Genomic DNA, 17,844 nt, shown 5'->3' on the forward strand with positions numbered 1-17,844 from the left:
AGGAAGGTTCTTGTGCCATTTCGAAAGTGTTACCGCTTTCACTTCCTAAAAAATGCAACATGTCACCAGCTACCTCACTCCTCCACGTCGGAAACACAACTGTGTATTACTACATGCTTGCCACTTGTGACAAAGAATATTGTTAAGGACAGGGGCTGACATAAAAGGTAAAAACGTTCTCTTATACCCGACAGCAGCTGCATTCTTCGCCCATTTATGACAGAAGACCTCCCTTAAAATCTTTTGCAAAAAAACTGAGCCGAAAGTAAGCAGATCTCTCCCTCTATAATTTCTTTGCGCACGTGATGTCCCTAACGATACAGACAGAAATCAAATCAAGACAAGATAGAGAGCATCTAACTACCCCAGACAAACATTTCCATGCGCTCAACTCTACTGTTCCTTCTCCTGGCCTAAATGACATCTCTAGCATTGAGTTTTCCCCCTATGCTAATCAACGATCGATTCATTGACGCCTTTCAACCGCATTCGGCGTCAGAGCGCGTTGACTTGGCAACCAAGTTCGTGGCGAAGTTTGAGAGGCGTTCCCGGTGACGTCTCGGCCGTGGGGTCCGGCTTATTATCAAGCAGCCAAGCAGGGGCAGAGGCGGACTACAGCACCATTGCGAGTCGTTGAGGGAGCAGGGGCTACAGACATTTGGGTGAGACAACGAACGCCTAAATAAGCAGACATACTCAGTCGACATCAGAAGCTGGCAGAGTGCACTTACAACACCCCGTCAGAAGATACCTCGCAGATACCTGTAAGACGCTGTGTCAAGAATGGTAAACGGAAAAGGCCAAGCAGAATGCTCAAGGTAAACCATTTGCTGTTACATTTCCTGGTTGTTTTCGCCCCAAAGATTTGGTTTAGAGTGATGATGTCTAACAACTTTGGAAATGGTCATTTCAGTTTTATAGCTTTTATGATCGTGTTGCATTTGCTCTAGTTGTTAATTTAATGGTCCGAATATTCAAAAATGACATAGAGATTGTATATTTCTAGAAAAAGTTCTATCTGCGGAAGAAGAAAGATCTTAAAATAAATTTAAGTTGACAATAACAGCTTCTTTTTAACAGTAATTATTTTTTTTAATGAAACAGCCGCAATGTTGCAGCTCAGAAATACTTGCTGATGCAGGTACACCAATCAAAGGTTACCGGCAGTGTTACTGGCAGCAGCGAGTTTATATATTACGACGCCTCGATTACCCAAGAGAACAAAATTTTTAACTTTTCTCAATTATCTCCGTCTTTATTATTCACCCTTTTGATACGTTCTTGTTTCAGTAACACGACGTACAGCTAGGATTATTTTAACAATTTTCCTCCCTTATTGTATTTTTTCTTTATTATTTAAAATAGCAAAAACACGCTGAAATATTGTTACCACTGACAAAGTAATTGCTATCACATGATTATTACTGAAATGACACCTAACATGATGTCATTTCTGTAAACCATTTCCAAAAAGGTTTTGAAAATATTGCAATAGGTGGCTTAGGCTATCATGTCGAAAAGGGACGGTGAAAAATTATTTCGAAATTTATACAGTTTTCCTAAAGTAAAGGACAACCACGCTCGAAGACTCACTTTAAAACAAATAGTTTTGTATGAGACAAAGCAGGTGAGGCTTGAGAAGGTAGGACGGAGAGGAAGCTAGTATCGCTTCTAATGAGGCTTGCTGCAAATGCTCATCAGATGGGTCAAGGGGAAAATATTTCGGAGCGTCTTCAGTCATTTAGTCTTTCAGGACTAATTGCGCCCATGCCTGAGGTGTTACCACGTCAAAACACTGAATGTAACTTCGAGTACTAAGCATGACTCTGTCACATTGAGCGTAAGACTCACGCATTTAGAGTATTCTCGCACTCTCATCAATGTGGGACTTCTCACGTCAGAAAAAAAAGCTGAAAGGATGTATGTTTCTCAATCCGTTCATGTCCAGTCTTTGTTAAGCAGTGACTGCGTTTTTTTCTGAATGCCTGTCTATATCAGCTCCTCTTCTTGTAAAAAGAAATCTGCGCATTTGCTGCGTGTGGCCTAAGTGCGGAGTGTGGCCTTGTGGTTAGCATTCTGTCACTCTCGATCACAGGTCGGAGGTTCGAATCCAGCAGCTGGCAACATGCTGTGACCTCCAGCGGGTGACTTTACCCCTGCTGTCCTCCCTCTTCGCAAGTAAAGTGGGTACATGTTGGGACAGAGACAGTGTGTGCTGATACTGACAGTTGGTGGTCTTGCCGGTATCGCAAACGATGTAATAATTGGTAAAACTCTCCAAGGTCGTCACGGTGTGAATTAAGTGCTATACGTGAGCACTAACCGTTGAACGATATTGATAGGCAGTTACAGTGGCGATAATGTCGAACGTGTGTTGTGCGTGCAGAACATACGACCTCCCATACGATTTGTCTCATTCTAAAAGCTTAATGAATTTCGACAGTGTCTTCTTCCATATTTTTTTCGAAAAAATAGTGAAACTGCAAGCAACAGTGATTATTCAGGTATTGCGTGAAGTGGAAGTTTAGAAAGAATAGACTTAAAGTCTTCCCGGTTAGAGAAATGTTGCCGGTGTAACATAAGACACAGTTATTGTGATGAGATGGAGAATAGTGGAGAAAATATAGTTTGAAAGATCTCAAAGTAGAATTTTATAGTAAATATAGCTCTGTCTACCAAGAATGTTTTCTTTGTCTAATTTTAGTAGCACTCTGGGGGAGAATGTGCAATCGGCACATCAATTTGGCCTTGCCGTGTTCTCATATACAGCTTCCTTGGTGTTTGTCCAGAGATGAACAGGTGAATTACAATTGAAAACGGACAAGCGACCGTCATAATAAAACCAGTCATAGGATTTAAATCTTAAGAGAACATTATTTGAAATCATTGAAAAATTACATATATACTTCGTCAGAGAGAAACAGGCAAAATAAAAACATGTAGTACTCCAGTGGGCAGTCCGGTGCGAAATTTGTCACATTTTAATGTTCAGTTGGATGACGAATTTTCCTTCCTTCACAGAAAAGTCTCAGTCAGGCTGTTTATGGGCACTTTATTTTAAAGGATCAAATAAGGATCAAGAACGGTTACCTTTTTGGCGGGAGAGATGAGGGCAGAAATCTTAATTCATCATTGATTAGAAGATTTCGAGATAAAATTTTGGTTTAATCACTCCATACCAAATGGAACAACACCTGTGAATTTTCAAAATGTTGACAGAGAATTAAGAAAATGCTTGAATAATTTTAATGCTTTTGATGGACATTTGTGATACCTGTATAAATGGTTCTGACTGCTGACTGGCCATTGGTTATCACGTTTGCTTTGCCACTGGACATTTTAAAAGGAAGTTAAACATGTAATTCAAACATGTTTTGTCTTTTTTATAGACACTCTTAAACCAGGTTGGTTTAAAACAACCACTAACTGATTGATATGCGTTCAAATATATCAGGTTGGTTAGACAGGTATCTACCATTTATGATATACTTCAACCAATTTGTTATAGTTAAACCAAACCAAAATTGGCAGTTACGCCAGATATATAAAAGTGGCACAAAAATTAAACCTAGGTTTCAACTGAAGCTCAGAGAGTCAAGGAAATCTTGACTCTCCATCAGTTGAATAAATATATTCAGAGAAAAACCGAATTAAAAAGGGTTTGTCCTGATGAAAAACTTTTAAAGTAAACCTGTTTTCTCCACACCCGCTTTGGCGCCAAACACAAACGTCTTACTTTGTCTACAGTGCGTCTTTACTCTTGAGGATAAAACAATGAAGGGGGAAATGAAAAGTATGCAATGTTTTCAGTGCCTACAAAATTTTTCATTTTCATTTAGTGGATCAAAATCACAATTTCAAAATACAATATCCTGATTCGTACGAGTTCAGTGTGTGTCAATGTTTACATGCAATTTTTTCTGGTCTCGCCCATTCCACAGTCAATAACAACGCGGGGTCTCCGTTGACAAAGATGCTTTTTTTTGCGTCAGCTGTGTTGATTTAAAAAAAGGTTGAATCTGATTTGAACTTCACATAATCAGAGAATAAAAACTCGAAACAGGTTATCTTTTTTTATGAAGTCAAACATTTCCTGCGTGCTTGGGCTGTTATCGGCCCTATGTATTAGCAATGATATTTTCCCTCGCTTTTTTCAAACAATACTTCAGAGTCAATGCACAGTGGCGGAGTATGAACATCTCACAGTATTAACATTGAGATGCATTGACCTGTACAAAGATGCGTAGACCTACTGTCTCATCCTTTATAGAACTTTTCTTTTTAACCTAATAAAAATTCGTCATCTAAGTAGGCTTTATCTGATTTATCTGGTAATTGATATTTTGTGGATTTTGTATATGTTTTTGTTCCTGTTGAATATGTACTTATTTTTTATTTAATGAACTTTTTAAAATCGCAAATCACTGCAGTGCAAATCACCCTTTGATCTGCTATATAGTGATGCTATACCAAAATAAATTGATGAATAAATATACAAAGCCACGCTGTTCACTGTCTGGGTCATATTTTATCCTTATACGATCGAGTACAGTCTTAAAACTCTTAGAGATGGGCATTTTGCTTTCATCAGTGACCAAGAAAATACTAACTCAATTATACCTTGACCTGACCTAACATAACTTAGCCCTATACATTTCTGGCAGTGTGACGCACCCCACAAATGCAGCACTTACGTGTATAGCTGCAAAACCTGTTAGGGCCGTCACTAAAGTTTACGTCGCAGGACATGCCGACTTGTAGACATCCCCAAGCATGCTTTACGAAAATTATGGAACATTCTCTTCCTTTCCTCAAACGAAATTGACAGTCCTTTGGTGCGAGCTTACCGCATAGACGCGCAAGTTTATGCTCGTTTGACGCGAAGCGCGCTGAGTACGCGCAACAAATTTATTCTGGAATGTATCGTCTGCGCGTGCATGCCGAATGCTTACAAGAACCCGGTTGGAAAACTTCGTCTGTCAGTCTTTCTTTCTTTCGCCGGTGAGGGTGCACTTCAAGTCAGGGCGGATTAAATGTGTATATGTGTACATAGAGTTCATGCTCATTTATGAAGCAAATTAACTCTCTACGCATTCCTCCTCCCCTATTTTGAGCCTGGTGTAAGCAATGTACTTTTCAGCATAATGTATTTTATGGACTGATCTTTGTAGCAGAATCTAGATAAAGATCTGTCTTTCCTCCAAGAAAAAATCCGCCATAAACGTCCTACTGTTAGCTCTCGTATATGAATCCCGTGAATTTTGTATAGTTTAACCAGCCATGACTCTACCGATCTTTCCCTCTGTCGCGGACATGATATACGAGCTTGCAATGTCCCCTGTTGGAACAGGCTCCTTAGCCAGCGAAGTAATACGGTCTTTTTCTTGGTATAGCTGGTTGATTAAGCATGACTTTCCCCACCGATTTCCTGTGGAATTTGTACCCCCTGCGTCAAAACGAACGCCTTCCCAAATAACTGTTGTCATTTTTGACTTACGTGTCCGTACAAGCGCCACCGGCGAGAGCCCGCTCAATCGATCCGCCCGTAAATCGGAGATTCATTACCGCATAATTGTGCTGGGAAATCTCGCGAGTCGTGAGCCTGCATCCTTTTAGGTATTATTTGAATCGCCCGGCGCAGGCAGCGCACTCAGCCCGGGTAGCATAATGATGAATACAGCTTTTTATCAAAGTTAAATATAACTTAGTAATAAATTCCCACAAGGTTAAGAAACAGTAAGTTTAGTAAGTAAGTAGGGTTCTTCCTAACTCAAGATATTTATTTCTAATTTCCGGAACGGAACTCATATACGTTGCGATTAATAGAAAAGCTGGAGTTCGTTTGACTTCAAACAAAGGGCTTAAAGAAGTCCGACGTTTGATTGAAATGTTTCAATAAAACAGCGTAAAAATGGAACACCCAAAGGTTGGATACGGTACTGAATGCTACAAAGTTGATAGACTAAGGATTGGGGATAACAAGGAGAAATAACTGCGGTGCAGAATGGTTGATTCGTGTAAAAAATGTTAAATTGATGTGCGCAGCATGATGTAGATTTGGAAAGAGGGTCCGGGCAAAATTTTATCCGCAAGATGCGTTTTGCAAACTGCAGTTGTGTTGTACCTGTTTTTGTTCTTTGTTCTATTAGACTAAATGCTTAGAAAACCTCTACTGCCTGTAACCGATTTCCGTTTTATTCTTTTCATAAATGCTTTCATTAATCTGTATCAAACTTGACAAGAATCTGTGTTGGGATTTATCGGTGTGTTGCTTTCATACTTTTTAGAAATAATTTCTGAAGCCTATACTTTCAGCAGCAAAATAGTTCTTGATGTTGATACAAATTTCTCCTTTAAGGCATGCAGAGAATTTGTTCTGTTCGCAAAATGGACCAATCGGGCTGGCGAATAGCCACACCTCTAGCCCGATAAAGGTCGACTGGCTGGTGCTAATCGTTCCAACAATTTGGCAGCAACTGGACATTGCTTCGTGTTAAAAAATAAAAGAAGAAAAATACCCAGATCTGAGGCTTTGGCGGACTTTCCGAGTAAAAACGAATGCGTTGAAGACTTCTTAAACGAAAAGGTAATGAAATTTTGGCTTTTTCTTGCCTCAATACAGAATCAAAGCTCGGCCTTGTAGCTCTGTACGACCTGTGCTTTTTCCTGCTTGACAACTCTGGCCCATTTTAACATTTTGATTGTCTTTCTCAGATCGAAAGGGAATGCGTGCGCTAGAAATACCGGCGTCAAGAAATTTCATTTGTGCTAATTAAAGAGTGTATTTTAAACCACATCACCTGAACTTTCAAACCACCTAAACTGTTTCTCTGCTAGGGCGGATACAAAACCATGTTTAGGAGGGGACATCATTTTTTCGGGCCCCGTGTCCAGGTTTAGTGAACTTCTTCGTGTACCCTTTTCTTGGCATTCTTGAGGGGTGACACTTGTGGGGTTGAACGTTTTGAGACGATTAGAAAGAAATAGTGACAAAAAAGAACTTCTCATCATATTTCGAAATGAAAGTGAAACCCCTCCCAGACCAGACCCGACCCCCATCCGACATTCCAATATCTCAAGGCGGTGACAAATTTCTTCTGGTCACAGAGGTCGTAATTCTCCCACATCAGACCTTACAAAACATGTTCAACCTGACAGGCACACCTAAAACCTCTTTCGACCAACAAACAATTTTCGAAAAGTTTTCCTCATGATTTAAATTTTATAAAGCCATGCCGTACAATTTTACACCAATTGACTTTGACGAAGCTTACTGAATGATAAAACACCTAATTTAGATTAGGTGATCACAGGTTTTGGTAGGAAAAGGCAGACTTCTGCCAAATCTTTACCAAATCTTCTCTTCCAAAAACTTCCCAGGGATCCTTCCAAGGAAAATTTCCAAACTGGCGGCAAAGAGTCATTCAACACTGCCAAGGATGACTTCCTTTCCACTGCGCAATAACCTTTCTGCCGGGGGAGGGGAGAATTCGGAATCAAATCAAATCAATGGGCGTCTTTCGCAACGGACTTAAAACATTTCGATTTTGGGCAAGTGTAAGACAATGTATTCAGAGGAAGGGGGTAAAATGGACGAAAACGGATAAATTGATTGCTAAAACGTGCGTTGTTTTAGGTTTGTCCTGCCCGTACAAGGAATTATCGAATTTGGAGTGAAGGGGAGGCACATTCGATTGATTTCTTCTTCAGAAATGACGCTTCTGGAAAACTCTAAGAGTTAATCGAAAGTGCCGTAACGGTGAGAAACAACTCGCTGGAAAGTCGCGTTTAAGGCGCACACTTGTATTAGTACTTCTCCCGGGCAAATGTACAGCTTATCTCGTATGGGTTAAGTGGATCTGGACTTTATCAATATTTACCACTGTATTAATTACCTTTTGCGCTGTAATTAGCTTGTGAGGTTGGGAGACTATCGGGAAGATTCGTGCTGACTTTTGCTGCCATCCCCGTCGAAGTGCATCGGCCCCGCAGACGTGCCGGCCCGGCCATCTTTACCTTACCCGACACAGACCGCATCCTGATAGCGTGCACCGGCGCTGACGTGGTTGCGAGTTCGTAATCGTGACGGAGCATCAACTAACAGACGGAGCATGCAATCCCGTGTGAATTCCGGCCGGGGGAATTGGCGGTAGGGCGTGTGTTCCGAGTTGCGTTTATCCTTGCGTCTTATCTGATCTGTGCTGTCGATCGTGCACGCCTGATTACACAGGATCGAGGTTGAACTCTCACGTTGAATTGGTATCTTAGCGCGGAGGAGATAATGGACTTAAGAGTTCTAGCAAAAGATATAAAAAAAATTCTAGTAGTACATCTTTTAATATAGACGCTGCTTGGATTTTCTGCTTGTTTTTCAACAGATCTTTCTGGCTTTGTATTTGATTTTTTACAGCATCCTCGGCCCTTGGACCGCCATAGTGCCTCGTCACAAAAGTGTTGAAGCATTGGAATCTTAACTAGAGCTCTACTGTCGCCTTGTAATATTTTTTAGAGCTAATTGGGGATCACCTCCAGACTCTTTTAAGGAAAGAATTTTGGTGGGTTGATCTTATAAGGACTTATTTTGACCTTTCTCTCCTCAGGACGGGCAGTGTCTGGCCTGGCTTGGTGCGTTTCTGTATCTGGCTCCTATTGACGCTACTAGTTGCCCAAGCCCTCCTGGGCAGCTCTGCCACAGCGGATGAGAAGGGCCGATTCCCCAAGTTCATGAGATGGGGAAAGAGGTACAGCCCAGGTGAGTGAACATCGGTATTGCTTTGATGTCATCAGTGGTTGGAGGGGTAGGATTGGGGGGCGGGTTTGGGTTTGAGTGGTGTTGGTGGGGTAGGTTGAAGGATCAAAACGGACAGGTAGCCGGCAAACATCCATAGACAAGCTTGGCCGTTCTCCAGTACTCAACTTCTCAGGCTTTGTCAGATGTCACCAATGATATCTTTTCCATTCAACAACGTTTCGTGACAGAAAAATCTCTAGGAGTTCCATTTTCCAAACTGAAATATCAAATGTTGTTTCTTTTGGAAAATTTTGGAGTATTTCTTTAAGAATTGGCCTAAAAAAGTTCTTCTAGTTAAGTCGCTCAATTTTTGTGTGTATACTCGCAGCTAGTCTAAAACCACGCTTAATTTTTGGGCCTTTCGCTCTTTTGATTAAAAATAAATAAGAGCTTTTCTTTTGAAGTCAAATACCAATAGACCGACTTGACATCTTTCTAGGAATGATCTAACTGCACCATTCTTAACTACAATAATTCCTGCATTTAAACGTGACTGCGAATATGTTAGTGCGCAGAATGTATGTGGGCACAACTGTCTAATAAGTTCAAATTTCGAGTTGAACCATTATCATGCAACAAATCCTACCATTAAAACAGTCGACCAGGCCAACCAAACTGATCACCAAGTTTGAATTTCGAGTTGAACCATTATCATGCAACAAATCCTACCATTAAAACAGTCGACCAGGCCAACCGAACTGATCACCAAGTTTGAATTTCGAGTTGAACCATTATCATGCAACAAATCCTACCATTAAAACAGTCGACCAGGCCAACCGAACTGATCACCAAGTTTGAATTTCAAGTTGAACCGTGATCGGTGCAACAAGTCTTTAGCATTAATTTAAAAGAGTCGAGTTTTATTACACATCTCATAGCCATACGAGGAGAGAAATCATCAGGAATTTCAATGCATGCACAATAAAGACGCCCAATGGTTCAGGTATCAGATTTTCCTTTCAACATATCCGACAAAGGACGCTGTTGCTTCCAACGAATGCGACACTGCTGACATTCTGGGTTGTACACTTGTAAACGTATCAGAGCTTCTAACTGTACTATATACTTTCTTTCCACTGTCAGTGGGAGGGATTACATTATTGACCACTCTGCCTTGGAAACTTTGACAGCTTGTAAAGTTCATTTGTGTCTTTTTTACGAAATTTGTAACAAATTATGTGGAAGATATCAGCAGAGATCTCATTATGGCTCGGCACGACGAAACTGCTTTCGCGGTAAGGTTGGACAAAAATTAATGTCCGGACACATGAGTGCAGAATCAAAAGTAGAGTGGGCCATTTGCTGCTATCCAAAAAGTAACCAACCATTATGAAAGTTGTACGTCGGTCATAGGTCTTAATCATGGCAGTGGAAACACTGTGAACTGATTTCATCTGGCGTGCTGCCATTTTGAAGAAGAGAAAAACGGAAATGTGCCAGGGGACATAATTTTGGAAACGTCAAAGGATTCGTCGCACCCGCTCAAAACCTGGTATTGTTTGAAAATTACGACCTACACGTTTACTTTCTTGGGGTGGGTTTTAGTGCAGTGCAAAATATGAAAATACGGCAATTTTGAATCAAGTCACGTGGCCCAGAAAAGAAATGCATTCACAAAGCTGAAGCTTCACCGGGTTAATTTTTAACACCCGTCCTCAGAATTCGAGTATATGTTACTTCAAATTACGAATGACAGTTTAAAGCTGTTTATACAAAAATGCGGCCTAACGACTCAATGGTAAATCACTCCCGACATTGAAATTTATGAAGATGGCATGTACGATGAACTGACTAATTGCTTGTGCTCTCGTTCGTATAAAGCCCCAAGTAGATTAAAGCTTTTTAGTCTTAATTTTCGTGTGTCCCCTCCCCCCATTTGGAGGACAACGGCTAGGTACAGGATAGATGAAAGTTTCAAATATAAATGCCATAAGGCTTTCAGAAGACCCCATTTTAAAATACTGCAGGATTTGGCAAAGAGTGGGATGGGAAGAGTTAAAACAATAATCAACTTCAACCAACCAGCCGCTCGGTGAAATGCATATAGCTGATACTGAAACGCAGCGGGGGGGGGGGGTTGCACTGCCAGACTTCACCCATGGTGCTAGGTCACAGGGCCTTGAACCTCCCTCCTCCAAATCCCGAAGAAAGGCCAGAGATCTAATAAAAAACCTGCATGTGTAAAGTGCGACCCGCACGCGAGCGCGGGCTCGGGTTTTCACTCCTGAAGTCTGTGTCAGGCGGCAGATCTTTCAATCTACGGCCGTGATGTCAGTCAGCCGCTGAGGCTTGATTAATGAGGATATCATTTCTTGAGTACATATCGCTATCCTGTTATCTGCCACGCGCGTGCAGGGAGCCTCCGCTGACCGCTAAGCGCGAAGGGTAATTGAACCGGCCCGCTGAAGGGGTTGGTCGTGATCTCGCAATCTCCGGGGGGGGTTAGGGGGCAGGCCATTGTCGTGTTAAGGGGGAGAGGGAGGTAGGTTGGTGGTGGCGACCAGCCTTGTAAGCCAACGCCGGTGAGTTCAGCCTCTCCAACCTTTTAATTCAGCAATCATTAAAGAGGTGTAATTTGTTATTTGGACGCAGCAACAATAGCTGTCTGCTCATGCGCAAGTAGTCCCAGCGGGCACTGTCATATGAAATGGTGGGTAAGTTGAGAAGAGCAGAGCAGTAAATGTACTGGGAGAAACAAAAATTGATATCCAAATTACTAAAGAGCAATGCAAAAAGCAACCGCTATCACCGAAAGCCTACCCAAAGACTACCAAAACTTCTCACCCTACAGTTTTCGGATGTTGTAGGTTCGACCAATCAGGAGAAATAATCTTTGAAGAACGTATACAGGTAAATAAGATGTCCGTGAACCTATTTGGGGGCGGTTTTGGGGAAAGAAAATTGCCCCCTTTTGAGGTGTCGCGGACACTGTTCATGCCCCACCCGTGGAGAATGAAGTAGACCCAAACAAACCGAAAACATGCACGCACCTAAAAGCTAGCTTTCGTGGCTACTGTATGATTATTGTGACTGCTGTGAACTGGAGTGGGGAGGGTTTCTCCATGCCTTCTCTAGGTTATAAGGATTTGCAGGCATATTTGTCAAGAGCACATTTTGGATATCATCATTAGGAGATCGGGGGTGGGGATTGCCATACCCCTCAACATGAGTTGTTTTTTAATCATAAGAAAAAGACGCTTTTCTGGCACTCATTCATTTCCCTTTCCTTCCTAAAGCTTGTAAAAAGGCCACTTAGTATTACCATTGGGTAGGCCATAAAAATTAGCATGTAGAATGGTGAATTTATTCCCCCTCCCTGGAAGAAAAAGATTCTATAGAGCTACCCTTGTAGTCGTCGTAATCCTTTCTCACAAAAACAGAAATCGTTATTCTAGGCCTAAGCATTTGGTACCCCTATATTCAGACCCACACTTTAGCATAGTGTCAGTCCTTTTGAATTTCCTGGAAATGTAGAGCTCAAGTACATTGGACAAAGCTGCTGTTCCTGGGATATATTTTGTGGTACGAACCAGTTTCTTGGAATATTTTCACTAGAGTTTTAAAAGTGACTTCAGCTTTTGCATATCATCAATTTACACTTCCCGTATTGGGTGATAATCGCTATTGCAATTGGTTTTGAGTCGTACCCAACGTGTTCTCAGCGATCCTAAAGAGAGCTTCCTGGTGTCATACAGAGACTACAGCAGTTCAACTATAACGTTAGATTATGGCGTGCAAAGTTAACATTTAATCCCGGAATAGAGATATCTCTATTCCTAAAAAATATATCTCTATTAATATTAGGGTATCTCTATTAAGTTACCGCAGGTCGCCCTCGGCGTTTTGTGTTTAAAAATCTATTATCATGAGGGGTTTTGAACCCGTGTCTCAGTACTTGTACTCCCATGGTTGTTTACGTTAGGAAACTTAACACAACCCTCTTGCTCAGTGAAACTTTGTGCGTTAAGTTACAATGACCTTTCTGTTGACCTAGTGTGCGGGACCGGAAACGTAATAGAGATATCTCTATGATATCTCTATAATTGATAGAGATATCTCTATGATATCTCTATAATTGATAGAGATGTCTCTATGAGGTGTGTACGCGGATTAAATGTTAACTTTGCACTCCACATAAGATACCGCTCCCTTCACGACCAGGCTGCATACAACCGCAGATTCTGCACAAATTCACACATTTTAGCGTCTTCCGCAAAATAACCTGTTAAAACTTGGATTTAAAGCAGTATTTTGTGATTTATGACTGCAACATATAGTTACTGTTACTTCTGAACATAAAATCGCTCTGTGTATAGTTCCGTCTGTTTGCTCCGTTTAAATTTTCATAATTGTTTGGGGCCAACAGAGAAACGTTGAATGATTAAGAGTAATGATCGTGACGGCATACACCATTTAATACGCTTCAGAAAGACCTTGAAAAATCACTCTGGACAAAATTCGTCGACAGATATGCACATTCCTCGACAGGGCTAGATTGAAAAGTTATACAAGCAAGTACAGATCGTCGAAGATATTAGAAGGAATCCAAGAGGCTGACTTTTAGACCTTCGGTGAGGTAAAATCTACAGCCCCGGCGACGCTATCTCACGTTATCCGTGCCTGTCGTTAGGTTTAATCCTCCGCTAGATTTAATCTGCCGTGAAAGTCAAGGAGTGTCGCGTCTCGATTTCTTGATGGAGGCAGCACTGGCGCGTCCTCTCTCAGATCAGCAAGTGAGGCCCTTTCTTGAATAACAATTTGCCCCTTTGCCCTTGCATACTTCGCTGAAAAAGCTGAAATAACTTGATTTTCTAAAAGGGGGGTTCTGCTCTGACAGGGAAGTGCAGAAAAAATCTAACGTTGTTAATTATTAGGCCTATAGGGAAACCTTGTAAAAGCGTAAAAGAATATTAATCCGTCTGGCGCAAGAGCTAGGGGATGGCCTGACATTAATGCAGTTTTGTAATCTTTTCATAGCCACGGAAGGTCGTATTCCGTACCTCCTTCATGCAGACACCAATGTCTTTTTTTGCATCGGTATGCATCAGTTTTCAGTCTAAATTCTCTAAAATTCCAGTTAATTCAAACGAAACGTCCCAACTGTGGACCATAATTTATGCTTCATAATAGGATGAAGAGGCCGATTCGTTGTTGCTTTAAGCGGAAGAATTTTAAGTCATCTAACATGCGTTTAGGGGTTTTTGCATCACGCCAAAACGGTGGTCAAAAGCGCATAAAAGTTGGTGAGAAACCTACTAAAAGCACGAGCGGACGAAACAAAAATAAACATACAAACAAGCAAAATGTCACAAAACAACCATCGAAAATACAACAATAATTGCAGAGATCCAAACGGATAGCCCCTGCAACATTAGTGCTATAGAGTTTTATCGATTATAGCTACTCATGTTCTGCGGTTACATTGCTGGTGGTCTCTCGAGTCAGTTCCAGTCAATTTATCCGGCTCTTGTGACTCATCTGATGACAAAAATATGAAATTTAATAAAACTTGTGAGTGTTATCTCACCAAACGATGTGTGAACACTAGCAATTCTTCATAGAATTAAAAAGAGGCAAGTCAAGATAATTTGGTGTTTGTGAATTCGACAGAAGGAAAAACTACTTTGGTATTTGCGTTTCCATCCGGTTTCGAGAGTAACTCGTTCGTAATTCTATAATTTCAATTTTTGCTTCCATTTTTTCGCACTCCAGATTACGTGGTCGTAAGTGACAACGAATTGAAAGACGAACTGAAAGTCCCTGTATTCGGAACTGAAGAAATTTTGTGCCGAAACGTTGCGTCAGGTGGGGTTTATCGTTGCGGCAAAGTACCAACAGCATGAAGGTAAGAGTTGGTTACCTGGAATACGTGTCGTAACTTTCGTTTTCATAAAATCATTAAATGTGCACGCATCGGAGCGAATGTCCCACATAATGGTGTCTTGTCGCTATTTTTCAATGTAAGAGATTGTCACCGCGGCAAGCAGTTTGCATTCATGGAAATCTTCTTCACTTGTTTTCAAATGTAAATGTAATCTCAGGCTTTTACAAATAGAGGCCGACTCTATTATCATATGTTACATTTTAATGTATACATACATGCAGAAATTGCAAACAAAACGTCAGCTGTCACGGACAGTCGGTAGACGGTCGCAGACAACCAAAAACAGTCCCAGACAAAGCGTCCATTCCAATATTGTAACGGATAAGAGACTGCAATTAATATATTCTTTGCAAAAGCAACTAGTGTCTTTTTTATGTGTGTCGGTGGAATGCTGCACCAACGTTTCTGATCATCTTTATGACTCCGGACTGATGTCATTAGGCCAACAACTCTTCAGCCAAGTTTCATTACCAGCGCAAAAAGAAGCAGAGAGCATCGCTGATCAGTTTCTGACGATACGCAATCATTATGGAAACACTTTTATTGCAACTGAAGCAAAAAAGGACAGCGACGATTGGCAAAGTTGAACTAGTCTGCCTTGAGTAGCCAGAACAAGCCAATAAACAAACACGCAGGCTGGCATTAGTGGTGTACAACGAAGTCTCTCTTGCTTACCCACACTCATTTCGCCCAATTTCTCGTTATTACTGACGTGTGACGCCCTAATTGGCACCAAAAATCTGATTATAAATAGCATACATGGAACTGATGTACACTGTACCACTATGGCTTCAAGAGGTTGTTTCACGACCTTAATAAGACATTTATGCGAAGCTGTTCTTGGTTTTCAGACTCAATTTTGTTAAAGTTTTTAATGGAATTTAGTCACGTAGTGTCTCTTCTGTTTGTGTCTTGACGTCTTGCGTACCGTCGGCAACAGTAACGGTACGACCATATGGAAACCTAGGCTTTGTGGAAAGGACGCTGAGTTATGTCAAGCATAGTCATAACCATCCAACACATACTAAATGTTAAGTTCAGTTTTGCAGTAATCCTTTTTTAATTTACAGTACAATGAACAAAATGAACTCTTTAATTTGGTGTGTCACTCTTTTTAAAAGTCTTATGATAAAGCACATTATGAAAAAAATGCAAAATTGAACTAAAAATAGCTTTGGCGACAAGCATCTTATTTTGCGATGCTGGATCACAATTTCGTTTTAGCAATTCTAAATGCGTGGCCCTGTAAAGCTGGAATCGCATCAAGGTATGAAATTATCCTTTTAAATTCTTTTCAGGCGGTTCCAAACTCCAAAAGCCGAGGCAACTTGGACGTCTCTCATTAAGTTCTGCATGCGGACAGAAGGATGCCTATTCTATGACAATGGACACACGACGACATCTATTTAGTTGTTAAGTTTATAAGTTGACTTCGTCTCTTTTCCACCGCGGTTTCTCAGCAGGAAATTCTCAGTGCATGTATCTGTTAATTGAATTATATTAATAATGAAAATTACGGGATCCGCACTTATATTAAAACACCATAGTACTTTTCTCTTCTCAAAGTTTGCTGCGTTTCCAAAGTAACGATCAGTGATGTATGCATGCTGATATTTGCTGATCTTTAAACATGAGCAGTGAAACTGAAGTGAAATTAATTTAAAACTTGTGAAAGGCTCTCCCTAAGAAAGAAATCGCATCATCCACAGGAACTGCAATTCCTCAAAAGCGGTGCCTATCTCTACGGCCAAGCGAATACTCTGTGGGGGTATCTAGAAAGTTTCTTTAGCCTAGCAAAGGAAATGTGATGCGTTTTCCTTGTTTTGGACGGAAGTGTTGACAAAGATTTGCCCACCGAATGTGTATACTTTCAGTGTTTGGAAAATGTTGATGCATCAGGGCATCCATAGGCCTGTAGCTACATGTTTTCGATTGTTTTTTTAGAAACAAATTCCCAATCTACAAACAAGACAGCTGATACTGGAATAACTATCTTTTGGGAAAAAAACAAATATTGGTCCCTGCAGGTAGTTAATAAAATGGAAATTCTTTGTGCAATCTGTGTACCTCTGACAGGAATAGGATAGAGTCCATTTTGACCAAAACCATAGCCTTTTTCCTTGAAACCTTCAGAATCAATAAATTCGTTTCTCATGGGCGTCTGACTGATATAATTATGTGAGGTTTTAAATTTAGCAAAAAGTGACATGCTTTAATTATTTGAAAAGTATAAATGCCTTACTTGAATTTTATTTAACTTTCATTTAGCACTTTGCCTAAAAGGGACTGCGGCATATCTTGTATATTCAAAGCTTGTACAGAATAATGAATAGGCCCTATGTTATCTCATTATTAATATAACATATTTTCTGTCATTAAGAATAATTATTTAACAGCCATAGACTGAGCCAGCACTGAGCGAGAAAATTCATATTAATAAAGAGTGTAAAATCTCTTTGAGTGTATTATTGAAAGTTTGGCTCCATGTAAAGCATTAATGACGTTGTAAGAATAGAAATATGAAAATGCATATCAAGCACTACCTTCAACAGACACAAATGTTATAGAAATAAACGGACTACCGACGGACTTCAAAATATGACGTTTCCCACAGTGTTCCTCTGTTGTTGATGTTCTTCTGGGCAGTACTGCACTTTTTGCCAAGCGGAAACTATTAGTCATACGAATGATTTCTCTACAAACACGATGAAGGGAGGGTTAATCTTTCAAAATCTTTATGCTGGTCTCTTGAGTGGCTTGCAAGCGTGCTCTTTTATGAACGACACGGCGCGCCATACTTTCCTAACTACAGTAATGGCTGATCTGCTGATAATGGGCCCAGCAAGGAAATATGTCCCGGGGGCAATATTCCTGAGAGTAAGTTGAGACGGTAAAGGGAAAATCGATTCGAGAGTAAAATACTCACGGTGTCCCGGTTCACACCACTCAATTAATTGCCTGCTGAGCATAACTGTCGAATTAATGAGGTCGGGTGTTTATATCTTTTGCGGGAGGAAGATGTCATATTTAATTCCAAGCCTTGTCTAGAGTGGGTTTAACAAACAATCCAGCTCATCCTTAGTGTCTGGTGTTACGCTGTTTCTTAACGAATTTTTCTCAGTATAAAGTGAGTTTTTAGATTATGGTGAACCTCTTTGTCTAGATTGGG

At 40.7% G+C, this 17,844-nt stretch overlaps 1 protein-coding gene across 2 annotated transcripts; it reads left to right on the forward strand.

Annotated features, from left to right (window-relative positions):
• Positions 1-581: 581 nt before the first annotated feature.
• On the forward strand, positions 582-17,272 carry LOC147798441 (uncharacterized). Of its 2 annotated transcripts, none has more exons than XM_087140262.1 (4): positions 582-818; positions 8,601-8,752; positions 14,504-14,633; positions 15,972-17,272. In XM_087140262.1, coding segments are annotated over exons 1-4 (318 nt in total). In that variant the 5' UTR covers positions 582-783; the 3' UTR covers positions 15,973-17,272. The 2 variants fall into 2 exon arrangements, with proteins under 2 accessions (XP_086996388.1, XP_086996387.1); XM_087140261.1 differs by having other exon boundaries at positions 583-818; positions 14,504-14,636; positions 15,974-17,272.
• The last annotated feature ends 572 nt before the right edge of the window (positions 17,273-17,844 follow it).

This window comes from Acanthaster planci, linkage group LG08, assembly GCF_054643075.1.
Source record: "Acanthaster planci isolate LZ-2023a linkage group LG08, COTS_SCS, whole genome shotgun sequence".
Lineage (NCBI taxonomy): Eukaryota > Metazoa > Echinodermata > Asteroidea > Valvatida > Acanthasteridae > Acanthaster > Acanthaster planci.